At 40.4% G+C, this 27,590-nt stretch overlaps 1 protein-coding gene across 1 annotated transcript; it reads right to left on the bottom strand.

Moving 5' to 3' along the window:
* Positions 1–21,236: 21,236 nt before the first annotated feature.
* CYP97A3 (cytochrome P450, family 97, subfamily A, polypeptide 3) lies at positions 21,237–27,290 on the bottom strand. Its single transcript, XM_079077981.1, has 16 exons — positions 27,043–27,290; positions 26,710–26,878; positions 26,038–26,254; positions 25,547–25,618; positions 25,331–25,441; positions 24,794–24,985; positions 23,814–23,975; positions 23,610–23,705; positions 23,411–23,512; positions 23,185–23,217; positions 22,992–23,072; positions 22,816–22,898; positions 22,579–22,710; positions 22,399–22,459; positions 21,778–21,843; positions 21,237–21,681 (listed from the first exon to the last, which is right to left on the bottom strand). Exons 1-16 carry the CDS (start codon positions 27,149–27,151, stop codon positions 21,520–21,522), a joined length of 1,848 nt encoding a protein of 615 aa, XP_078934107.1. The 5' UTR covers positions 27,152–27,290; the 3' UTR covers positions 21,237–21,519.
* Positions 27,291–27,590: the final 300 nt, after the last annotated feature.

Below are 27,590 nucleotides of genomic sequence, written 5' to 3'. Positions count from 1 at the left end.
TCTGCTCGGATGTTGCTTGCTTTGTGCTTAGTGGGACCCATGTTGATGGGAGCTAACCATCAAATGAATACATTAGATTATATGCTATGAGGGTTAAATAATCTTAGGATAAAGGACTTGGACCTATTGTGGAGCTCTTGTCTGAGTCCAACCGTTGTAGGGTTGAGTAGTTTAGCCGAAGGATTGTTTAAGCCTGGTTGCATGTAATTGTATTCGTTAAGTGGTTAGTTGGCGTTGGTAGGGGTTCATCAGCAGCTGATGGCAGAGGGGGTGTGGGTGAATCCTAGGATAGCCTATGGAGTATGCTAATGCATATGTTTCGCTGTTGAACATGTTTCCAGATTATTTTATGATTAGGTCTTAGAGGACCCGAGAGGATTCTTGAGGAGAGTATGGATAGGTGTGGAAGGTAGTACTGGGCCCGTACTACTGGAAGCACAGGATCCATACTCAAATCGAGGAGCATTTTGGAGATTCTAAGGACTGATCAGGGTAGATAGCATGGTTTGTAACACCCCCAAAATTCAAGCCAATTTAAAACTTTTTAAAATGTTTAAAATCATTAAGTCATTACAGTTTACTTCCAAAATAATTTAAACATCAGAGTATCCCCAGAATCAATCATGAAAATGTAAGGAGGTGCACGATCACGCCTTCGCCTTCGCGCGATCATCCGAATACCTGAAACAATAATCGATAAATGTAAGCTCGAAGGCTTAGTGAGTTACCCCCAAAATACCAACCCATACTAACCAGAACAAATATCATATTAATACAAATACATAACAGCATGCATAGTGAGCCTTCAGCCTGACTGGACCGCCTCGCAGGCCTTCAGTCTATCTGGACCGCTCTCCGAGCCTTCGGCACGTCTGGACCGCCTCGTAGGGCCTTCAGCCTATCCGGACCGCTCGTCGGGCCTTCGGTTTGAAGTCTATCCGGACCGCCCTGGGTATGTTGGCCTTCAGCACAAAGCAGGACCGCCTCAACCCAAACCCCCAATCAAACAAACATGTGCACATACATATCATACGCTAGCATATATAACAGTCAACTGATCTAACAGATCAAATAGCATAGCATCATCCTATGCCCAGGATACTGACCTAACCAGGTCACTAACATATGTACAGATAATCATACGGATCTAACAGATCACATAACATAGCAACATCCTATAACCAGGATACCGACCTAACCAGGTCACTAACATATATACAGATAATCATACGGATCTAACAGATCACATAGCATAGCAACCTCCTATAACCAGGATACCAACCTAACCAGGTCACTAAAATATATACAGATAATCATACGTATCTAACAGATTACATAGCATAGCAACATCCTAAAACCAGGATGCAATCATAAAGGGTCGGCCTTGGTGCCGTAGACCCTGTTGATATAGTGAGGAGAACTCACCTGGCACTGCTGAAGTCCCGCAGGTACACTCCAGCTGCTGATTGACAGATTCCCGAACTGTCAACATCAAACAATACCCAATTAATAATTGGGTTCCAAGCTCAAAGTCCAACTCACACTCCAAAAGCCCAAAAGTCAAGTAATGGGCCAAGGCCCAACATATGGCCTAATCTTCCAAATTGGGCCCAAGTCCTCACATGGGCCTTATCCTAAAGCCCATCTAATTACTTTGGTCCATTAACTTGTTCTTGGATGGTCTATCAATAGTCTAACCACCATAACCCTATAGGAAGGCCCAACTCAAGGCCCAAGAGAAATTAGGGTTTCACATGAAATGATGATTAGGGTTAAGTGTTTCTTACTTAACCCATTAAGGACTTAATCCAATAAGTCTAATATTGACTTAGGTTAATTTGCCAATGATTATTATTTAATATTTCAAGTTATTAAATAATTGTCGTGTGTGTGCCGATTAATTCTCAAAAATTAGGGTTTTATGCTATTAGGGTTTTCCAAACCCTAATTAGGGTTTTCCAACCCAATACTAGCCCATTAGTCCATTGATTGGGCTTTTAGGTCACATTGGGCCTTATTGGGCCCATTAGGGTTTTATTAGGTCAATTATGGTTTCCTTGGGCCCATTAGGGATTCATTGGGCCCACTTTAGCCAAGCATTCCCCAAACGAGTCAAACACCACAAGGCAAGCACACCGCCACCCGACACGGCGGCCGGTGGCGGCAGCCACCACCTCATGGTGGTGGTTATGGATTTTCCAATTACTATTCCGGGCACCATTTACAATTTACAACTCAATCCAAACATACACCAAGCTACACACACCTAAATAATACACGCATACACACATACACAGCCGCACCGTGGCGGCAGGTGGTGGTCGGAGGTGCTAGCCACCACCTCACGGTGGTGGTGGTGGCTCACTTTTGTTTCCCGTTTACACAAACCACACACACACACTCTCTCTTATTGGAATACAAGAGCCCTATACACACACCTAAGTACATATCAAATACACACACAGCCACCTTCCACGGTGGCTGGTGGTGACGGAAAAAAAGCAGCAGGCGGCGGCCACCATGGCTGGCGGCCATGGTGGTTCCTTTCCCTCGATCTCCGGCCAGCATCACACGCACACGACTTCACGCTACTGGAACACGCACCCAGTCGTCGATCTAAAGTGAACCACACATCCATCTCAGCCACTCTGTGGCGGCAGGAGGCGGCTAGCAGCGGGCTTGTGCGAAAACGAAGAGATGAACGGTGTCAAGGGGAGCGGACGTCACGATGGCGAAGCAGCGGCGCTTTCGACAGTCTTGGTCTTCAGCTATGGTGGTCGCACCTCCACCGGAAACGACCACAACGGCTGTCGTTCCCGGTTCCCCGTCGATCTTCGATATCTCCGACCTCCACGATGGAGACAGCAGTGGCGCAAACAGCGACATAGTCTTCATCGAGGATAATGCAGTGGCGACTGTTCGGTGGGGCTAAGAACTGGCGAGGGGACCGGCGGCAATGACCGGTGACCAGTCTAACACGCAACGGCGACAAAAACTCCCACCACTCCGTTTCCCGACGGTAGGATGAACGCGAGGTGGTGGTGGTCGGAAGTTGGGAGGTGACGGCTGCTAGAGGAGGGATGCATAAGGGTGGCGGCTGATGTGTGCATTAGGGTTAGGGTTTAGAGGTGGTGCACGGCTATATACCCGCTCCATGCATCTTATAACGAAAGTGGCATAACCGGTCCCTCCCATTCCCAAACTCTTCAAACAAAGTCCAATATTTACGTTTTATACCATGCCTTCTGAATTTCCTTGCAGATCAAGTCCGAAATTTACCTAACAGCCCTCCGTTTTCAAAATCCTTTCAACTTTGATCCAATATTTAGCAAATAACCCCCATCTTTCATAATTCATTACAATTCAGGTACAATATTTACCAAACACACCCTAACTTCTGAAATCCTTTTCAAATAAATCCTGGAATTACACTTTAACCCCCGAGACTCTAAATCATGACATTTGGCTTCCCGAACCAACACCCGGCTAATTATTATTTTAATTTTTGACAATAATAATATAAAATAATAATAAAATTACATATCGGGGTTCCAGATTTATTATTGGATTATTCTATTTAAATGGGATGTTACAACTCTCCCCCACTTAAATTTGATTTCGTCCTCGAAATCGTTTCTTCCCATTCCTTACATGCCAAACAACTTGAACTACAATCCCGAGCATAGCCCTAGCCTTTCCAAGGCAACTGCAACCAACCCTCGCAGGGTTCCAAAACCTGAAAATAAATGAATCCCTTGCAATATGATCACATTTACTCGATTCGAAACCTGAAGTCTCGAGATGGTCTGGCTCCCTGACAGACCTCTCATACCAAATCATTATTGTTGAGCCCAGTCCGCTTGTCTTTCATCTAACTATCCAACTCCTGATATCTGTGGGTTCCATCATCTAGATACTTCGCATACACCTGAATACCCCATGCATCAATACCACCCTAATCACCGAAACTGTCTGAACACTAACCTGCCTGAAGCAGTATGCTGCCACATGGCTGCTTTCCAGAATCTATCGAGACCTGTCTGGTCTCATCTCGTTCGCCAATCATCTGAAATACCGGATTCCGTCCTGGTCGCTGAGCTAAAAGGGCTCCCACCTAGTCGTCTCACACGACTTCTGAACGAAATCCTTCTCTGGAACTAGTTGCCACTAGTTATCATGTCACTGAGGCTCTAATAACCTTCTGATCTAACTGATCGGGTCCACGCGTCAAATTCTGACGTTACCAACTCCAAGGCTAAAAGTGATTGCTACTTATCCAACAGTAGACTTATATCACAAACGACCTTAAGCATTTCCACTGCTTCCTTGCTCTCATAGCTGTAGTGGCGTTCCTACAGTCTTATCGCTGGCTTAACCAGATCTAATTCGTTTGGGTAATTCCGAAATTCAATCCGTGGGTTTCCATATCCTCACTGCTGCACCCGAACTGGTGGGTACTACTGTTCCTTCCGCGTCCTAACAACACACTCATGCTATCTACCAACCTAGTGAATGCTACGGCTACACCCGCAGACTTACAACACTCTAGCACTAACTGACCGCTAGTGAATGCCACAACTACTCCCAAGACGTAGTCTCCAATCCCAAAAGTGCAATAGATCGCACAATCAATCCTTATCGTCCGATACAAGAGATCCAAGGCGAAATGGACCTCCAAATACTTATGCCACATCGACCCACCCGCGCTTACCAGCGCTGAACTACTGTCGCCAATTCCCGCGACCAACTGACCCCGAGCTAGAATACAACCTGATCCTGGGGTCACAAGCCTGCTCAATCCTTCGAGCTCGTAAACTGAAAAGGCACATTCCTTGCCCTAGAAAACAACATTCCAATCCTATCAATTAACCATTCTAATTCCAGCTGCATAACTCCAGCTGAAAATAATCATCACTCCTTTCCGAAGTCCCCGCGACTCACATTCCGGCCTCAAGCAAAACCCCCGAAACATCAATCTAGAACACATGTGCTAGACTCTCCCGCTTAACCCGCAAAATGTAACAAGTACAGAACATCTCCCTGATCCCAGATAACTGCAACCCTCTGCTCATCAGAATATGTACCAATAACAAGTCCCGATACTGGAAAGCTCGACCAGCTCCTCTCCTGCCGTCGTTACAGCTGTTGAAGCTGCTGCGGCAGCCATCTCAACAATGGCTGCATAGCGCTCGTCGAAATGCTCAACCATGGCGGTCTTGATAGACCCAAACATCTCCGGAATCTGTCCCCGGACAATCTCCCTGATACGATCCTCTGACAATACTGACCTATCCTGGCTGCCAGCTCCCGATCCTGATCCGGATCCGGTCGCAAAACGTCTCGTAATCATCATTCTGCTAATACATCAGAAGGATCTCTGGTAATCTATATGATGACAGGAAACCAACTCCCAACTAAACCCCAAGGGTTGTGACTTCCTTGCTACGTGTATGGGTCCTGTGCTTTCAGTAGTATGGGCCCCTACTACCTTCCACACCTACCCATATTTGTCACAAGTATCACCACAATACCGTGACAATATACATAAACATAGCGAGCGCTCAATCCTCACTCCTAGAGGAATGCTGAATATATCATAACTGGCCTCCCGGCCTCTCACTACCCACCCATCAATGAAACTTCCACCAACCCTGCAGCACTAGTGTATGCTAGCCATACATAACGATGGACCCTATAGACTTTCGAATATCTAATCCTACCCTAAGCTCCCAATCAGACAAGAACAGAACATAAGGCCAAATCAAACATTCTCAGGCTATAAGATCTTAGTTATGTATAACCGTGATACATACACTAAGAAACTATAGTAATGATGCCAATCTCATATAAAGCAAAACCCTAGGCTAGCAGGCATCATGTAATCAGGCAATTCTATCATGCAATTCCTGAAGATCCCTAGCCTAGCACTAGCATGCCGTTCTGACATATCACATAATCAAATAACTGTATGGTATTATGGGGTCTACTTACTGGCTCCGGCTGATCGTACACCCTGCATCCTCCTTTACTTATTTCGAAAACCATTTAAAAATCATTTTAAAATCTTTCCTTGATTTGAGACTGGATTCACACGAATGTTCCTCCAATTCACTCAAACCAAGGCTCTGATATCAACTTGTAACACCCCAAAAATTCAAGCCAATTTAAAACTTTTTAAAACGTTTAAAACCATTAAGTCATTACAGTTTACTTCCAAAATAATTTAAACATCAGAGTATCCCCAGAATCAATCATGAAAATGTAAGGAGGTGCACGATCACGCCTTCGCCTTCGCGCGATCATCCGAATACCTGAAACAATAATCGATAAATGTAAGCTCGAAGGCTTAGTGAGTTACCCCCAAAATACCAACCCATACTAACCAGAACAAATATCATATCAATACAAATACAGAACAGCATGCATAGTGAGCCTTCAGCCTGACTGGACCGCCTCGCAGGCCTTCAGTGTATCTGGACCGCTCTCCGAGCCTTCGGCATGTCTGGACCGCCTCGTAGGGCCTTCAGCCTATCCGGATCGCTCGTCGGGCCTTCGGCCTGAATATCATACCCTCCTGGGTCTGTAGTCTATCCGGACCGCCCTGGGTATGTTGGCCTTCAGCATAAAGCAGGATCGCCTCAACCCAAACCCCCAATCAAACAAACATGTGCACATACATATCATACGCTAGCATATATAACAGTCAACTGATCTAACAGATCAAATAGCATAGCATCATCCTATGCCCAGGATACTAACCTAACCAGGTCACTAACATATGTACAGATAATCATACGGATCTAACAGATCACATAACATAGCAACATCCTATAACCAGGATACCGACCTAACCAGGTCACTAACATATATACAGATAATCATACGGATCTAACAGATCACATAGCATAACAACCTCCTATAACCAGGATACCGACCTAACCAGGTCACTAAAATATATACAGATAATCATACGTATCTAACAGATTACATAACATAGCAACATCCTAAAACCAGGATGCAATCATAAAGGGCCGGCCTTGGTGCCGTAGACCCTGTTGATATAGTGAGGAGAACTCACCTCGCACTACTGAAGTCCCGCAAGTACACTCCAGCTACTGATTGACAGATTCCCGAACTGTCAACATCAAACAATACCCAATTAATAATTGGGTTCCAAGCTCAAAGTCCAACTCACACTCCAAAAGCCCAAAAGTCAAGTAATGGGACAAGGCCCAATCTTCCAAATTGGGCCCAAGTCCTCACATGGGCCTTATCCTAAAGCCCATCTAATTACTTTGGTCCATTAACTTGTTCTTGGATGGTCCATCAATAGTCTGACCACCAAAACCCTATAGGAAGGCCCAACTCAAGGCCCAAGAGAAATTAGGGTTTCACATGAAATGATGATTAGGGTTAAGTGTTTCTTACTTAACCCATTAAGGACTTAATCCAATAAGTCTAATATTGACTTAGGTTAATTTGCCAATGATTATTATTTAATATTTCAAGTTATTAAATAATTGTCGTGTGTGTGCCGATTAATTCTCAAAATTAGGGTTTTATGCTATTAGGGTTTTCCAAACCCTAATTAGGGTTTTCCAACCCAATACTAGCCCATTAGTCAATTGATTGGGCTTTTAGGTCACATTGGGCCTTATTGGGCCCATTAGGGTTTTATTAGGTCAATTATGGTTTCCTTGGGCCCACTAGGGCTTCATTGGGCCCACTTTGGCCAAGCATTCCCCAAACGAGTCAAACACCACAAGGCAAGCACACCGCAACCCGACACGATGGCCGGTGGCGGCAGCCACCACCTCACGGTGGTGGTTATGGATTTTCCAATTACTATTCCGGGCACCATTTACAAGTTACAACTCAATCCAAACACACACCAAGCTACACACACCTAAATAATACACGCACACACACACACAGCCGCACCGTGGCGGCAGGTGGTGGTCGGAGGTGCTAGCCACCACCTCACGGTGGTGGTGGTGGCTCACTTTTGTTTCTCGTTTACACAAACCACACACACACACACACTCTCTTAATGGAATACAAGAGCCCTATACACACACCTAAGTACATAGCAAATACACACACAGCCACCTTCCACGGTGGCTGGTGGTGACGGAAAAATGGCAGCAGGCCGCGGCCACCATGGCTGGCGACCATGGTGGTTCCTCTCCGGCCAACATCACACGCACACGACTTCACGCTACTGGAACACTCACCCAGTCGTCGATCTAAAGTGAACCACACATCCATCTCAGCCACTCCGTGGCGGCAGGAGGCGGCTAGCAGCGGGCTTGAGCGAAAACGAAGAGATGAACGGTGTCAAGGGGAGCGGACGTCACGATGGCGAAGCAGCGGCGCTTTCGACAGTCTTGGTCTTCAGCTATGGTGGTCGCACCTCCACCGGAAACGACCACAACGGCTGTCGTTCCTGGTTCCCCGTCGATCTTCGATATCTCCGACCTCCACGATGGAGACAGCAGTGGCGCAAACAGCGACATAGTCTTCATCGAGGATAATGCAGTGGCGACTGTTCGGTGGGGCTAAGAACTGGCGAGGGGACCGGCGGCAATGACCGGTGACCAGTCTAACACGCAACGGCGACAGAAACTCCCACCACTCCGTTTCCCGACGGTAGGATGAACGCGAGGTGGTGGTGGTCGGAAATTAGGAGGTGACGGCTGCTAGAGGAGGGAGGCATAAGGGTGGCGGCTGATGTGTGCATTAGGGTTAGGTTTTAGAGGTGGTGCATGGCTATATACCCGCTCCATGCATTTTATAACGAAAGTGGCATAACTGGTCCCTCCCATTCCCAAACTCTTCAAACAAAGTCCAATATTTACGTTTTATACCCTGCCTTCTGAATTTCCTTTCAGATCAAGTCTGAAATTTACCTAACAACCCCTCGTTTTCAAAATCCTTTCAACGTTGATCCAATATTTAGCAAATAACCCCCATCTTTCATAATTCATTACAATTCAGGTGCAATATTTAGCAAACACACCCTAACTTCTGAAATCCTTTTCAAATAAATCCTGGAATTACACTTTAACCCCCGAGACTCTAAATCATGACATTTGGCTTCCCGAACCAACACCCGGCTAATTATTATTTTAATTTTTGACAATAATAATATAAAATAATAATAAAATTACATATCGGGGTTCCAGATTTATTATTGGATTATTCTATTTAAATGGGATGTTACATGGTTGGATACCATGGTTCGATACAGTGGTTCCGTATCTGTTGATCTTTTGGCTTGGTCCGCTCAGGCGAGAATGGGTTTTGTGTTGTTCAGGCCCCTGTGGCGATATTGATATGGGTTGAATGGTTCAGACCCGGATGTGTATGTTGACTGGAAGTCTCGAGTGTTTTGGTAGAGGTCGTTCCTCGGACCTCGAGACACGAAGAGGAAGTGGTTGATATGACCGACTCGGAGTTGCATCTGGGATTTAATTGGTAGATTGTCGTTATCTGTGGCAAGGATCTTGCCCTTCAGATTTCCGAGTTCGAAGGAGTGGGCAGTGTCACACCCCCGAACCAGGACGACGGAAACGTCCGGGGGCGGATGACGTCATTGTACAGTATCATAACAATTGAATATATATGAAACATAGCAACACAAACATTCATACATTAATAATAGGTTTACATTATTTACAATACTTGTTCTGTTCGAAAGTTAAACACGAATAACAAAAGTAGAAATAACATAAAGCAGCAACGCCAGACAACGATAGCGTATTCTACAGATATACCCTTGATGCTTCCGGTTTGTCTTTGTTATTATTACTGCGAACATTTCATAATGTAGTCCTTACAAGGTTCTTATATAATCGCTTGGCGTATACAAGTCAGGTATAATTAAGATCGAAAAGGCAATCAACTGAGTGGCCCTACCTTAATACCATATCAAGACAAGGAACGGGAAATTAAGGCGGGATCACGCACTCTTAGTTTGTAGAATCTCAGTTACGTATGACCCTAACGTTTACACTGAGTCATCGCAGCTCGCTTGTGCGGACTTCTGCGAATGATGTGGTTTTGTTCGGACGTTGGAATACTTTACGACCATGTTATTAAGTTGGAAAAATTTTGCTAAGATTTGATGCTTAATTTTTGTTGTTTGACAACGTACGAAAAATCTTGGTGGAGTTCCTTGTTGTTCCTTCCTGTTCAGTTGTTAAACTCCTCCTGCTTCTCCGTCATTTCTCTTTGTTGAGCAATGTCTCTTAAAGTGCCCCGTTTCACCGCATAAATAGCATACCGGGATCACTTTTGGGTTGGAGGTTCGAGTGACACGTGGGGTCGGGGCCCTATAGTGGCGGGAGGTGTCCCCCTTCTTGCTGCACCTATTGTAATGCAACTTTCGACAGGCTCCATTATGATGGAAGCTGCATTTGTTGCATTTTGGGAGGCTTCCAGCATATTGACGCACTGGTGTTGGTGTGGCAGATGTCATGGAAGTATGGACAGCAACCATGTGTTGTGTCTTTGTGGGTCCTTGAGTTGAATGTCCCTTCTTCTTATTCCCAGATTTTCGCTTCTTGTTCCTAGTTTTGGGGTTTGGGGCGTCTTGGTAGATCGTCACTCGTTGGTTTCCTTGTTTGCTACTATGGTTGGAATTGTCGGTATTGTTTCCATTTCCATTTGGGTTGTTGGCATTGAGTTGTGCCATGACGGCTGTTACAGCGGCTTGGAAGGTAGCAGAATCTATCTGCAGAATCGGTGTCTCACCGGTGGGCTGATTATTCCCATGGGAAGACATGATTCTGTTGCACGATGAGAGACAGGTTCGTAAGTAACTGGGATCATCTCTAGTTGGATCTCATGCATATACATCACATGTTTTGGTTGTACGATTCTCATTGTTCTACATACACCCCTATGATGTATTAATGGTGGAGAGTGGAAATAGGTATTGTACAAATGTTAAGTTTGTCAAAAGAGTACTTGCATATCAGTGCACTTAGTTGATTCGGATTACATGAGTTTTCGGAGGGTGTACCTCCCTTGATTTAACACTACTAGTTGTAAAAATAACTTAGGACATAGCACGAGTGGTGTAGTGACGCTCATATGCCGAAATAACACACAAGGAGCTCAGCCATTTCACAAGTGGTCTCATCTAACCTTTGCTCTGATTGAACTGCCCTAGCTTTGGCTACAAGGAGTTGCTGCTTTAGGGTGGCCACTTCCTCCTCTAAAGAGCGTAGGCGGTCGGTAGGGTCCTCTTGCGCTGTGTGTTGGTTCGGTGTTGCTCCTGAAGAGTGAGGGTCGCTAAGGATCCCTCTAGTGCCTTCATCCTTGTCTGACTCTTCATCAAAATTCTCCCTCTCGTAGTTTGTTACCTGGTGTTCTTCGGGACCTGCTTCTGGGTTTTCCTCTTGAACCTCTCCCGGCTCCTCTTCGACCCATCCGCCGGCCACTAGGGCATTGTAGTAGTGGTCCCCGGCCTGGAACTCTACCATATTGTTTGTGCGAGAGTGGAAGTGTGAGAGACGTGTAGAAGGTTTATGTGCGAGGGTTATATGGTATTCTAAAATACTCCTATAGTATTTTAAACTTTATGTTTGATTCTAATGTTCCTTTACTTGCGGGGTTGGTAAGTTTTAGACTTGTTGCAACACCACTACCACTCCCAAACACATGTTGGTCATATCTCAAATAAATATAGTTGATCATACTATATTTATCTCATATATGATTACATAACTGCCTAGGTTTGACTGTGGTGTCCAACCTCTAATTACTTTTGTTTTCTTCTCATTATGATACTGTTCTAGTAAGTATGTATACTTTTATAAAATACTTGTATTTTTAAAGTATACTTTTAGTCAGAGTGTTTTAGTCCCATTTTATTTATAGTTGTATATCTTGTATGGTTTGATATAGTAGTTCACTATAAACAATGCTCTGATACCAATCTGTCACACCCACGAACCAGGACGGCGGAAACGTCCGGGGGCGGATGACGTCATTGTACAGTATCATAACAATTGAATGTACATGAAACATAGCAACACAAACATTCATACATTAATAATAGGTTTACATTGTTTACAATACTTGTTCTGTTCGAAAGTTAAACACGAATAACAAAAGTAGAAATAACATAAAGCAGCAACGCCAGACCTCGATCGTGGTGAATATCTGTCTACTAGATCTCCGAGAATACAAGTCGTTTTGAAAAGCGTCAACTAAAAAGTTGGTGAGTTCATAATAATTTTTGTAGGCAAAACGTTGTAATAATTTGTTCATAGTTCGTTGTAAAACTCCAGAAAATCCAAAACTTTCTATAAAAAGTGGTTTATGAGTCTCGTTCCAAAAATCGTGTATAATTGCATGCATGTTCTTTAGTTTACCTTTGTTTATTACTGAAAAGAGGGTGTTCGTAGAAAATCCTATATTTTATGTATACAAAGATGTGGTGGTTCTCAAACCCTAAAACCGTAGTAGTGAAATTAGATTTACAAAATATATGAACATAGTTCTAGATTCTTGTAAAACTAGCAGAGTGAGTACTCTTTGAAAATTCGTGTATAGTTGCGTGCATGTTCCTTGGTTTTCCCTTGTTTGTTTTCGAAAAGAACGTGTTCCCAGAAAATCCTATATTTTATGTATATAAAACATGTTGTGGTCTTAAAAACCCTAAGACCGAAGTTGTGAAAGTAGTTTATAAAATATACGAAACATAGTTCTATATTTTATAAAATTAATGGGGTGTAAAATCCACGTAATTCCAATGTCACTAGGACCCTACTCTATGTGAGTCGTTATAACCATACAGATATGACGAGAACGCCTGCCCTGACGTTTTTCAGGCGTTAGATATGGTCCAGATATTTGTCACCTTAGACTGGCCGGTCTAGCTGTAGCGAACAGCACAGGTGTGGGGTGTCAACCCCGTACAGATCTGTACACAATTATCCCGCTCCCCCTCCAGGGGACTCTGGTTATAAACACAGGACTTACAATGTACCTAGATATGTACGGCGAAAACAAAACTAGTCTCATAAGAGCCTTAATGGAATGTACGCGAGTTTTTCTCCCTTTGTTAATTAATGCAAATACTGTTTTCCTTGGATAAAATTATGACTGCAGATTTATGACACGCGTTTTTCTGCTTTATGACATACAATTTAACACTTGTGTTTCTGGAGGTTTTATGACGGCAGTTTATGACATGTAAAAAAATTTGTCATAAAAGCCCTGTTTTGTACATTTTCTTGTTGAAATTATTTATATTGAATATTTATAGATAATAACTAACAGTTTGTTAACTTGCAAAAAGTTATGAATATGACATAATGTTCCAAGTTTCAAAACCCTTGAAATAGTAGCAACCTAGCAACATTTATTTTTCGATAAAAAGCCATGTTTTGTAGGGTGTTTTGACATACCCAAAATTTTATGGAGATCTTTGAAACCAAAATATTCTCTTCTTGTTATGACTAAAATATTTTCACTAGTTCCACCAAAATCTCATATAAATCCATGTAATTTATTATGTCTTAAAGTTTGCACAAGTTTTAGTGGTAAAAGTGTTTTTAACCAAAAATTACCATTTTGGTATAACTCATCATATATTTACCTAGTAGCTTAGTTTTATGTTTTATATATTACAAAATATGTAGATCTATACAAAGACAACTTGTTCCTAACATCATGAGGTTTGTGAAAACTCATGTTTATGGAGTATTAACATGAAATAAAAACATTTCAACACACATAAACACCTAAACATACAAATACATGCAATTATCCAAGGATTTAAACAAGATTTGACTTGTATTCCCCCCCAAAAGAATGAAAACTTGAAAAGAGTGGGGTATGAAGCTCACCTTGGTTTGGTTTGGATGATTTGAAGAGATGTTAAGGAGTTTCCAAGTTCTAACACTTGAAGAGTTTGACAAACTCCTTGAACTTTAGAATATCCTAAGAATATTAACACATAAGTTTATGTGTAAATATGATGAAATAAACAAAAGAATATGAGAAACTACTTAGCTAATCATGAAGTACTTACAAGATCTAGGGAATACTTTGAAGAAATAAGGCTTGAAGTTTGAATACGTTGGGAGTGATTTTAGGAGTTTACAGAAAGCAATTGTGATAAATGGGAAGTAGTTTACGCTCATAAAAAAGGAGGATGAAAGGGATAAGATGTGCTTGGTAAACTGATGGATAATGCATGGGTATTTGGAGGATATCTAGTGGTTAACTGTAATTGATTTGGGAAGGGAAGAAATGTCACACCTTAAAGTCAATTGTTCTTGTCTTATTCACACATTATGACCGTGAACTCCATATAATGGAGTTGTTTACAGCCTAGATGCATCCTAGGATTGTGTTACGCCCAACCATCACATCTCTAAGGTAGTTTACGCCCAAGAGGTTTCCTAGAAAGGTGTTTACGCACAAAGATGCTTCCATTTGATGTGTTTACGCCCAAGGGGGTCAACTTAGAGTAGTTTACGCCCAAAGCTTGGATCCCTTAATGTGTTCACGGCCAAGGTTGATTCTTTAAAGTTGTTCACGGCCACACTATGGCTTCTTAGGGTGTTCACGGCCAAACTAAAGCTTCCTAGGGGTGTTTACGGCCAAATGGTGGTCCACCAAGGAGGTTCACGGCCAAGCTTTGGTTCTAGGCCTTTAATTCATAAGGGAAATTCTTATGGTGTGCTAGATTGTTTTCTTGACAAGAATGCATTTAATCATGGTTCCACAAAGCCTATTACACATTTTTATCCATATATGTGAGCTTAAGCCATTGTTCTTATGGCCTTAGTTAGTAGAAAAACTCAAATATGTTGGCCTTATAGTTCAAGTGCTCAAGATTGTGACATAATATACAAGTTCTTATGTCTATACCATGTGATCCTTATTCAAACCATTTGTCTAGTTTTGCCTTGATAACTTTTTTGCTTTCAAGAGGTTATCTTGTACGTGGCTTCCAAAGTGTACACTTCCATATGCATGCACTTATGCTCTAATGGTTTTCAAGGTTTTCCTTGTAATAAGGTTACCATTTAAACCTTGCTTGATCCAAAACTTTCAGGTTGTCACAGGCAGGCTGGTGACCTCCCAAGTTAGGTTGGATTCTCAGCTTGATGTCTGTTGGTCGCGGTGGTTGCCGATAACATGTCAGCACTGGTGTTCACAAGTGGTTTGATGTGGCACGAGTATCTTAGCGATGTGAGCAAGGGCAATATCCTTGGGAGATGGGAGGGCCAGGTGCCAGATTGTCGTGTGGGTTGCATGCAGGGGTGTATGTTTGGATCGTAAATCAGTAGTTGCCTATGATTTGTATGTGGTTATTATGAGAAGATCTGAGGTCTTCAACTGTATTTTAGTTTCCTCGTGGGGTTCATTTGATCCGTACCTAGAGGACCATCCTGCGGGTGATATTCGTTTCATGGTCAGGTATGGTTGTACCTGTATGGGCTGCTTGGGTTATGTTTTGGTTCATCCCCAGTGGGAGGTGGTTCGAGTTCTAAGTGGGGGATAATTGGGATTCCTAGGTTGAACGTCAGACATTGAGGATTCTGTCAGTTCGCTGGTTGGTGTGCTGCTTTCAGATTTGTTGGGCAGATGTTGGTTGGTGGTTCAGTTCCAGGTGGGTTGTGGTTTCTATGGTTTGGGTGTCAAGGTATTCGAGACCATTGGTCGTTGAGTTCTTTATTCATCGGGAATTCTCTAAAGGATTTAAGGGGTTCCAGTTAAAGGTCAAGGAATGCGTCAGCTACCCTCCGGTTCAGTATATTCTATGTTCGTTCGATCTTCGGGTGTGTTACCCTCAATGGTAGGGTGGGAGCTTGGTTCATAGCAGACTCAAGTTTTGGTAACCTCCAATATCATCTTGAATGTCTTCTCGAGCTAGTGGTGTAGTGATGGAATTCGTTCAGTCTCACAAGTATGGGATCTTGTTTGACCGATTATGAGGATATTTCATGTTTTGAGTAAGGTGGCCTTATCGATTATCTCTGGAGTTTCTTTTCTCTTCGGACGAGATTTTGGGTCTCTTAAGTATGTGTATGGGGGTGCTCCTTGTGAGCTGAGCAAGAGGGCATTGGGGCTCTTGGTTCAAATTATGTGCATGGTTCTCTTGAGTTTCAGCTTTCGATTTCGATCAAGAGTCCGAGCATTATCCTTTCTGTGGATCGTGTGCGACTTTGTTTTTGTAAGGATTGCTTGGGTAGCGGCTATGTGGTGCTCAGTGGCGCTGTGAGAGTGTCGTCAAGGTGTGTGTGTTATCGGAAGCATTCCAATCATATGTTATGGGCCTAGAGATCATAATGGTTCATTTCTTCTGCTTGTAGTGTTTTCAGGGTTGACGCGTTGATAGGGGTCGGGCGAGTCGTAAATCTGTTGGTTGGATAAGGGAAGTAGTAAGGATTGAGGGAAGTATCAGTTAGGTATCAGAAGTCTCGGTAGGGTGTATGTAATAATTCCAGTTGTTCGTAAGCGGTTGTTAGCTTTGTGATTCTCAAGTTGGAAATTCCTTATGCAGTCGTAAGTCATAAAGTTCTTGGGGATTGTATCGATTGGGTGCCCAGGTGGGAGTACACCGGAGTCAGTGGTCGGATCGTAATTTCTCGTCAAAGCAGTGGTCGGTAATGGCATAGAAAAGAGTCAAGGGTGTTAAGATTTTGGGTTCATCATATGGTTTGATTTTGGGATAAGTTCGCGGTCAGTGTGTTTCGAGGATCATTCTTCATGGTTTTGGTAATGCCCCAGTTATGGACTGGGGGTACATTTAAATGGATGGTTCTACCGTTGTGAAGGTTGGGCTAGTGAGGAGGTTTCAGGCTCCGAGCATCAGTGTTTTGGGCAGTATCAGTGTTTTGGGAAGTATCCGTGTTTCGGGCTGTATTAGTGACGTGGGATTTCACGTATGCATGGAGAGTTTGGGTGTTTGGGAAATGATAAGTCACTTGCATTAGGATTAGATAATCTCAGAGTAATTGGTTTGATCCTATTGCGCAGCTCTCGTCTGAGTCTAACCGTGCAGGAGTGAATCTTCTACTCGAAGGATTATCTGAGCCTTTTGTCAAGTGTAAGTGTTCTGTCGTTATATATGGTCAGTAACTTTGTTTCCCTCTTTAAGCAGCATATGATCAGGGGTTGGAAGCATTTTGTTTGGTATGAGACTCTATGAGGTTGGCTAGGTGATAGTTCGGTGGGGGCGGTCTGACAGGGAGTCAGACCATTAAGACTTTAGGTTTCAGATCTCAGGGGAGGTAAGATTGGTTTTCATTCAAAAGATTGAGGATTCGTTCTTCATCGGGCTTGAAGAACTATTCTAGGGATGGCCTCGGTAGACCTGGGTAGACCGTTGTATGATTAGAGTTGGAAGTGTTATGGTTGGCATGTTATTCGTTGAGAGCTTGGCATGAAGTTGCTTCAGTGTGGGCGGTCTCTTTGGGATTCAGACCATTATAGATTTCAGGTCTCAGAAGGGTAGAAGTGGTTTGCATGGGATGAAGTTTTGATTATTGTCTTCGGGATGGAAGTTTCGGTTTGGGTCCCGGTTGCCATAGGAAGACTGTCTTAGGCGCAGATTTTCCGATTGTGATCTTTAGGTTGGTCGTTTTGTTATGAGTATTAATAAGGTTTGATTTTGAGGATGAAATCTAATTTAAGTGGGGGAGAGTTGTAACATCCGGAATCTAGAAGGTTAATTATGGAATTATGCCAATTTCAAGTTGAACTCGGCAAGTTAGAGGAGCTAACTCGGCGAGTTGAAGATGAAGAATCATGAGATTTAATGGGTCTACTCGACGAGTTGAGGAGCCTCAACTCGGCGAGTAGAAGTTGGCTTGACTGCGAAGTTTAATGAGGCAACACGACGAGTTGAGGAGCCTCAACTCGGCGAGTTGACCACTTAGAAGGAGACCCTAATTTTTAGGGTATTGCACCCTATTTAAACACCTTAAGTCCCAGGTGTTGGCCTCATTTCCAGCCTCCATAGCCCCTAACCCTAATCTCGAAACCCTAGAGCCTCCTTGAGTGTTGTGAGCTCATTGTGGGTGTGTTTTGGTGTGTTTAAAGATCATTGAAGGAAGAAAAGCTTGGTGCAAAGTGGTGGTTCGTGTAGGAGCTTTCAGATCTGGGTTCTTTGCTCCATTTCCAGCACATTTCAGGTATAAAGTCCTAACCTTGCTTAATATTTTATCAGATCACCTTATTTTGGGTTTTGTGGTGTTTTGGCCTCTTTTTGGGGATGATGATGGAGTAAAGTCATTTTAGGGGTTGTTCTTTCGGATTTGGGTTGGTTTTGGTACCCTTGAGCTTAAATGTGCAAGCTTTATGAGGATTTTGATGTCATGCATGCATTAAGTCAATTATTAAGTCAAATCCAAGCTTAAGAGCTTCATTTAGACATGCATGAACGTAAAGTTGGAAGCTTTACGTGGTTTTCCAACTCAAGGAAGTCAGATCTATGTTTTGGAGTCATGTCCCAATGGATTACATGCTTAATGTGTTAAGAAGTAGGTTTCTGGCGAACTCGGTGAGTTTGTTGGATAAACTCGGCGAGTTGGCTCGGTTTTCTCGATATGTGCAGATTGATGGGGAAACTCAACGAGTTGAAGGACAACTCGACTAGTTGGGTCAACTTGGACCGTTGCCATTGACTTTCGATTTATTCCTTTGACCAAGTTTGTCCTGAGGGGTGTTTGTGATAACCGGATTTGGATTTAAGGAAAATATGGGCTTAGGATAAGACCCATTGGGCCCAATTCGGAAAATTGGGCCATTAGTGAGCCTTTGTGGATCTTTTGGTTTCAGGCCTCAGTTTTGGTGTATGTTGGGTCAGGGGTAAAATGGTCATTTTACCCCAAGTATGGATTATGGATGATAGCGTGGGACCCAATTGCTAATTGGGTGTGTTATTGGTTTTGATAGCTCGGAAGTCGGCAGGGCAACAACTAAGGACTTTCTTTCGGGGAGCTTGTGCATTCGAGGTGAGTCTTCCATAATGTGCTTATGGGTCGAAGGCACCAATGTCGGTCCTTTTGGATTGTTATCCTGGTTTATCGTATGCTTGTATGTTGTAGTGATCTGTTAGATCGGTATCCTGGTAGATAGGATGTTGCCATGTTGTGGTGATCTGTTAGATCGGTATCCTGGTAGATAGGATGTTGCTATGTTGTTATGGTCTGTTAGATCTGTATCCTGGTAGATAGGATGATGCTATGCGTAGTGATCTGTAAGATCTGCCTGTTTGTCTGTTGACTGGTTATATGTTAATTGTTATGTATATGTCGACATGTTATGTACGGTTGGGTTGAGGCGGACATGCTTTGTGCTGAAGGCCAACAGACCCAGGGCGTCCTGGATAGACTGAAAGCCAGTGGGGCGTACCAGTCAGGCCGAAGACCCGGAGAAAGGTCCAGATAGGCTGAAGGCCCGGTGAGGCGTACCGGTCATGCTGTAGGTTCTGTGAGCGTACCAGATAGACTGTAAGCGGGTGAGGCGTTCCAGTCAGACTGAAGGCTCTGTGGCGTACCAGATGGACTGTAGGCCAGTGGGGCGTCCCAGTCATGCTGAAGGCCCTATATGCATGTTGTTATTTGTTTGGGTGTTGGTACTTTGGGGGAAGTCACTAAGCTTCGTGCTTACAGTTTTGGTTTATGATTTCAGGTACTTTAGTGGATCGTGGGAAGGTGAAGGGGTGACCGTACACATCCTCGCGTTTTGGACTTATGATTTCTGGGAAACTCTGGTAATGTGAATGTTTTAAAAACTATGTTGAAAGAGATTCTGATTTTTAAATAATGTTTTGGGAACAATGGTTTTTGTAAACACTTCTATAGAAAAAGGGTTGTTTTGAAAAGTTTAAATTTTATGAAATTTTATTGATGTTACACAAGATTTTAAACCCTAAGTCCATAAGGTCCTAAATATGACCTCAACTTGTGCATGGATCAAAGGGGACCAAGACTTAACACTTTTTCATCACCTAGGGCTAAAAGATGGTCACCAAAGTAGCCTAAGGTTCTAGAGTTGTCCAAAACTCCAAAATCATTTCTTCAAGGGACTTCATGACATGAAAGTAAAGAAGAGGATGATAAAGGTGGAAGCTTTATACCTTCCCAAGCTCCATAAGATGCAAGAGATGCAAGATCTGAAGTAGATACACTCTTCTAACTAGCAAGCACACCTTCTTCTTCCCAAAGTGCAATCCAAGGCTTCAAACCCAAGAACACCAAGAATACAACAAGAAACATCAAAGGGGGTTATGGTTTCATTTAGGAGGGTTGGTGGCTGAAGAGGATGCCCTAATTTTGAAGTTAGATGCTTTAAATATGGAAGAAACTCTAAAAGATCATGGGCTTGGCTGATACTGCCACCACGTCGTGACACACCACCAACCACGTCGTGGTGCTTACCAGAAAAGTGCGATCACAAAAGCCATGTCACGTCGTGGGCATCCATGCACCACGTTGTGGCAAATGTTTTTCCATAAAAACCATTCATTTGATTCCTTCAGGTCACCAGCTGATCCATTCTGGAAAACGGGTGTTATATAATTCATGCAAATATCACTTCAATTTCCTACATTTGGTATTTATATTTTCACCTTTTTATGTTTAATCCTTTGGTATTTATCTTTTCTTTTTCAAAATAAACAAGTTTAAATTTGACTCATTCAATTTTTTATTTGATCCCGTCATGGATGAAAACAAAAAAAACAAAAACCATATTGGTGTTCCCAAGTTTAATATCAATTAAAATACATTAAAAAACATAAATTATTGACAAAAGCACATGATTAGTCTATATGATTTTTCAAAACATGTTGATTCATAACAACTATTGGAGTCCAACACGTTTGATCCATATGATTTGATTTTCTTGCCCACTTTGTCCTTTTGCCACAAAAAAAAAAGACGAATCACAAAATCAAAACCAAAAAGACGAATCATAAAATCAAAATGTGAAAAATGAATCATAAAGAATTTGAAGGTTATGACGATGAGGAAGGGAGAGTCTTCTCCACTAAACAGTGGAGTGAGTGGTGCCCAGAAGGGGAGGGGATGAGCGGGGTGCATATTTTGATGCTCTTGAAATACATAAGTATAAAACAAATCTAAAGAAATATGTAGAAAATCTACTTGAATTCCTCCCACAAAATATGAATAAAGAAATGTGTAGAAAATCTCACTATTTCCCGCACTTTTCCCTTATTAAAACCATGCATAGCACATGCCTTATATCGTATAAACATACAATTTTACTTTTGACAACATTATCAATGTGCATGCAATGAGTACTTTACATATACATACATGTATGAATAGTTAAAAATGTCGTATTACATATATAAACTATAAAAATAGAAATCTCCACTCACCCTTTACAACAAAACCGTTCTACTAAAATATGTACTTCAAATTCGTGTCACCTTAAATCATGGGAGTGGTCAACGAACGCCAACATGGCATATTATATCTTTTCTTTTTCATTTTTCTTTTTTGTATTTTGTTTAAAACTTTAACTAACTACCGGATCAGCTTTTGGAATGTTTGTGGAAGATTCCATTTTTTCTAATTTTTGATTGTCGAGCATAGGAACAATTGGCGGCTGCATTCTTCGTGTTACTGTCATGTTTAGACCTTCTGTTGTGTGAATTGTTGCTCCTGTCGTCATTTTCACCTAAAAAAAAACAAAAATATTTTTTCGACCAAATGAAAGAAAAAAAAAAATGAAGGAAAATTTATAAATTAATAAAATATAGAAAAATTAACTTACGGGTGGTGCTCCTAGTGCCATTTGAAAGTTAAATCTACGGACAAGCATCGCAACTGCAACTATTGCCTACAAGTATACGTTTATTTAATTAACAAAAATAGAATTCGTTTTTTTTTTTTTTATTTGAGCCTTTTTATAAAAATTATGATTTTTGATTTCCATTTTTTTCTTTCATTTTTGAGACATGTATATTTAAATAAGAGTAAATTACACGAATGGTCCCTATGGTTTAGGGTAATTTGCATGTTTGGTCCCTAACTTATTTTTTTAACTCGAAAGGTCCGTACTGTTTGTTTTGTTACGCGTTTGGTCCCTGTCTTACCTAAAAAGACTATTTTACCCTTGATTTTTTAATTTATTTAAATAAACAAACCCCAACCCCACCCCCTCACCTTACCTTACATTCCCTTACCTATCCCACCATTTTTTTCTATTTAAATAATAGTCTTTTTAGTTAAGACAGGGACCAAGTGGATAACAAAAACAAACAGTAAGGACCAAACATGTAACAAAAACAAACTGTAGGGACCTTTCGAGTTAAAAAAATAAGCTAGGGACCAAATGCGCAAATTACCCCAAATCATAGGGACCAATCGTGTAATTTACTCTTTAAATAATTACCTCAAATGAAGCAAACATGTCACCAACACATTTCCTTGGTCCACCACCAAATGGCAAGTAACTGAAAAAAATATCACCGCTTAATAATTACCCAATCATATCATTTTACTTCACGTGAACACTTTATATCATAACAAATTAAAAAAAAAAATTAACCATTTATGACGATTTTTAAAATACCTAAAATTTTGATTTGTCTCATTGGGATTCGGTCCATCTAAAGGCCATCTTTCAGGGTTAAATTTATCTGCATCTTCCCAATGTCTAGGAGATCGATGGAGATTCCAAACTGAAATAAAGAAGTCTTCACCCCTATCAATAAACAAATAATTTTTTTTAATGATTTCCAAACCTATTTGTAGTCAATAAACAAATTAAGTAATATAATTTAATAGCCAAAATGTTATATGATTCAACCTTTTAATCGGATACTTGTCAAGAACATCATCTTCAAGGGAACGACGTATCAAAACAGGTGGTTGAGGGTAGAGCCTCAACGACTACAAAACATACAAATTGAATGCGTAAGGGTATAAATGTAAAATTTTCGGGCCCCACAACATAAAGATGTTTTTTTTTTCTATTTTTCTTACCTCGTTGATCACTCGAGTTGTATATTTAAGTTTCTTCATGTCTTCAATGGTTGGAAATCTATCACCTAAAACCGCATCAACCTAACAACGATATCATTTTGAAAAATCAAAATTAATTTTGCAAATCATTAAATTAAATCCATAAGTCTAATTGTATTGTGTGTGTGTGTGTATGTGTGTGTGTGGAACTAACCTCGTTTTGAAGCTTGGACATGACACTAGGTTCCTACAACATAATTGAAGCACCAATAAATATAACTTTATCATAAAGTTTTAATTTTTTTAATTGTTGTCTTGAAATTGCTTCTAAATCATATATATATATATATATATATATATATATATATATATATATATATATATATATATATATATATATATATAATGTATTATTCTTTTGGGACATAAATTTAAGGTACCTTTGAAAGAAGATAAAAAGTCCATGTTAATACAGCAGCAGTTGTCTCATGTCCTGCAATAAGCATTGTCATCAAATCATCCCTAAGTTGCTTGCTTGATACCTAAATATAAAAAAAAATATATATATATAAGTTGCAATAATATTATCAAAGTTGTAACACATTAAATAATTTATAGAAATAAGTATAAAACTCATACATCGTCTCCTCCTGCCAATAGAAAATGGAGAATACTTGGATCATTTTCGTTCATGTATTCCTCATTGAAGTCTACATCTTCTTCATCAACCATTCTCTGTGTGTGTGTGTGTGTGTGTATATGGTGTGAGGTTAAGATGGAAGGGTAGAAGTGTAATTTGTGAATATGAAATAGAATGAAGATGAATGGTTTTCTTTTTTTCACCTTGCATATTGCAATTAGATCATCGAGAGTTGTGTTGATTAGTTTAAGGGCTTCATTGACTTTCTTTTGCCTTGGTGAGATATCTTTCCATATTGGAATTTCCCATGTTGGAATAGGTGAGATGCTTCGATCCTCTGCTTCTCGCAAAACCGTGTATACTGCCTGACAATCATGTCACATTAGCAAAAAAAAAAAAAAAAAAAAAAAAAAAAAAAAAAGAAATCATAACTTAGGTTGCATTTGTTACACTAATAGGACTGGATAAAGCTTTCTAGGCTATTTTCAGTTATGAAGATGAGAAGGGCATTCATGTCTTTTCACACATGAAAGATCAACAACGAGTCTCTGTCCCACCTTTTTTGGTAAGCCAAGAATTAATTATTTGTCTCATTGATATCAATATATGTCTCAGATCAATACATGTCAAATACAGTATTATCATGTCATATCATGCCATGTCAAACATGCCATGCCATGTCATATCATGTCAAACATGCCATGTCATGTCATATCACTTCCCTATCTTCTATCTTCCATTATTTTCTGTGTTGATTGCTTATTTCATTCCCCATCACGATGTCTAAGTCAGTTCAATACATGCCAAACACAGTATTGTCATATCATATCATGCCATGTCATGTCATGTCATATCATGTCATGTCATGTCATGTCAAGTGTGCAAAGAATTAATTATTTGTCTCATTGACATCATTCTAACACTCAGTCCAATACATGTCAGACAAAATATTGTCATGTCATATCATGTCAAACATGCCAAGAAGTAATTATTTATCTCATTGACATGGGTCTAAGTCAGTTCAATACATGCCAAACACAGTATTGTTATTGTCATGTCATATCATATCATGACATGTCATGATATACGAAACTCAATATTGTCATGTCATGTCATGGAATGGAAACAAAAGGGGCCTTAAGGGAGTACTATAGACATTTATTAAAGTGAAACATTAATTTACCTCTACGATTCCATTATCTTTTGTCAACGAATCAAAATCATAATTAAATACTGCTTTCCCAATAATGTCTAATGTCAAACGTGAAAAAAGTGATTCCATTTCCACATCCTCTCCATTATATGCAGCATCATCAAGTTTTTTGCAAAGGCGATTAGTAGCTTCTCCAAACAAGCCAATCATTGCTGCTACATACTACACTTGAAAGTCATTTAAAGTTGAAGTCAATACAATTGATTACTTTAAAAAACAAAATTATAGATATCGATATTATAGGTCTCATTTCAACTATTCATACAAAAAGGGGTCAATTTGGGTTACATTTCATTGTTGAGGGATCAATCTTGTAAAACTTTACAACATTGTACTTTCAATTCTTTTCTTATTAGACCAATGTAGATTTTTCAAAGTACAATGATGTAATAGGAAGAATTGAAAGTACAATGCTATAATAAACAAACCAATGAAAATAGTCAAATACACTGCTATTTTGTTGTATTTAATCCTAAATAATAATAATGAAATATGTGACAATGATACCTTTAGATGTAATGCTGGAACTATAACTCTTCTTCTAACTCGCCAAATTTCTCCATCAGCCGGAATTAATCCTGTTCCCATTACAAATTCTAGGATTTCGGCTAATATACCCTAAACATCAATTATCAATAATCAAGTTTAAATAAGTTAATATCATATAAAATTCATTTTCTTTGTTTGTTAAGAAGATATAGTGGCTTAAACATTTACACTTACTTTTGAATATGCCTTTGAATTGTCTTTCAATATGCGTTTTGCAATGTTTGGATCGGATACTATCACAAAAGACTGCAAAATAAAGGACAATTTAATCAACATTCCCACATCTTTTAGATATCATAGGACAGTATAGAACTATACTGTGTTTGGTGTGCACCGGACTGGAAAAAAAGTTGTACTTTTTGGCCCACCTAAAAAAGGGGAACAAAACTTGTACTTTTTTGTCTTGCAAAAAGTACTTTTTTGTCCTATCCAAAAATGTGGGACCCAGACCACACTGTGAATGAGACAAAACTGTACTTTTTTGTCCTACTCAAAAAGTTGAAACAAGGGTTCACTCCCGATTTCCCATAATGAAAATGGCATAAATGCCCTCCTTATCCTCATCATAGAAAATAGTCCTAGAAAGTTTGTCCGGTGTCTCGAGTAACAAACAAACGTGGTCTGTTTGTAAGATAAAAGGAGTATAAAAATGGAAAGGGTCAAACCTTGGGACCAAATGTCAACCTAAAAATTCCACCATATGTAAGAAAAAGCTCATATAAAGGGATGAAAAATGCTTCACTTCGAATGGCACTTATTGCCCCTTTTGCCTCTGGAATCTTTGGATAGTTTCCACCCAAATCTATGAATTGAGATAAAGATTCAATGAACTCTGAAGGCAACCCCAATTTTGTCAAACTGTTCACCAATAATGATCCAAAACTGCTCTCCCATGAAACAACAAGAATCAATATTAACATACATTCATCTGTAGCGACAGTTTGACTTCCAGGGTCAAACCGATTACAAAACAAATTCAAAACATATACATATGTAATGTTCTTAATCTTCAATGCAATGTACTCTTTAATTTACTAAAAGCTTCAAAAATTCATGCCAATTTTGACTTTCGGTAAGTAAATGATTTGACTCAAAAGTTAAACTCTCGCCTTTCTGGTAATGGAGTATACAATCTTCCAAATGGTTTTTCTTTTTCTATTTCCTTTTCTTAATCTAATTTAGATGATTCGGAATCACATAATCACATTCAAGCTTCAAAATCGCACATCCAAACACCCCTAATTTGTTCTTTAACAGACGAAACGACATTGAACTAATCAAGAAACATTTTCCGATATCATCGAGGTGAAATTGTTTGATTTTGAACATTAATATACCTGGGCTTTTCAACTGTGAATTCGCCTGAAGCAATTCGAGCCGATAACTCAGCACGCCGTTTCTCTTCTCGTAGCGCCTCCAAGCTCTTGCCACTCTTTTCTTCATTACTCGAATCGGGTTTTCTCCCATTTGAATACGAGCATTTAATCCCACAGCTTCGTGAACTCCCTGCGGAAAAATTCATACAAAATCCCATGTCAAAAAGCAATCTTCGGATCCTAATCAATCGAAGTCAACTTCGATAGAACAAAAACAAAATAAAACCCATGTTCCACAATCAAATCTCCCTTTGCAACAAAGAACAATAACAATCAAACTGAAAGAAAACCCACCATATGATTTGGGAATCGCTGGAGATTTGAGCTTAAATTTGTTGGTATGAGAGTGGTGATTTTTGAGATATGGGGAGGGAAATTGGAGGGTCGTTAAACTGGCAGCCATGGTGAGAAAGAGAGAGAGACACGATACAAGAAATGTGTATAGTACTATTTTGTTTTATAACATTGTGTGTATCAGTGTTTGTAAACCGCAAGTAACAAACAGACAGCAGTGGAATCTTTAACTTTCGGAGATATGTGATACCCTCCAACGAACGTTGTTGGGCATGGCGGCCATTGTAATTTCTGATGGAAGTTCATAATTTTAAAGGTTTAAAATCCTAAAATTTAAAATGGGTAAAAGACCGAATTGGATTTACTTGTAAGACATTTTTTTTGTAATTTTAATATGGAAAAAACTTGTATTTCGGTCTTTTTTTGTCACATACATCGAATTATATAATAGCTCATTTCTTATATCTTTTAAATAATTGAAAATAGAGCATTTATAATAATATCTTTAAGTTTATCAAAATAAAATCCCAACACAAAAAAATGTACAT

This window comes from Lactuca virosa, chromosome 2, assembly GCF_052849685.1.
Source record: "Lactuca virosa cultivar CGN04683 chromosome 2, Lactuca_virosa_CGN04683_v6, whole genome shotgun sequence".
NCBI lineage: Eukaryota > Viridiplantae > Streptophyta > Magnoliopsida > Asterales > Asteraceae > Lactuca > Lactuca virosa.
The sequence above is the reverse complement of the archived record's forward strand: the minus strand, read 5'-3'. Positions and strand labels throughout refer to the sequence as shown.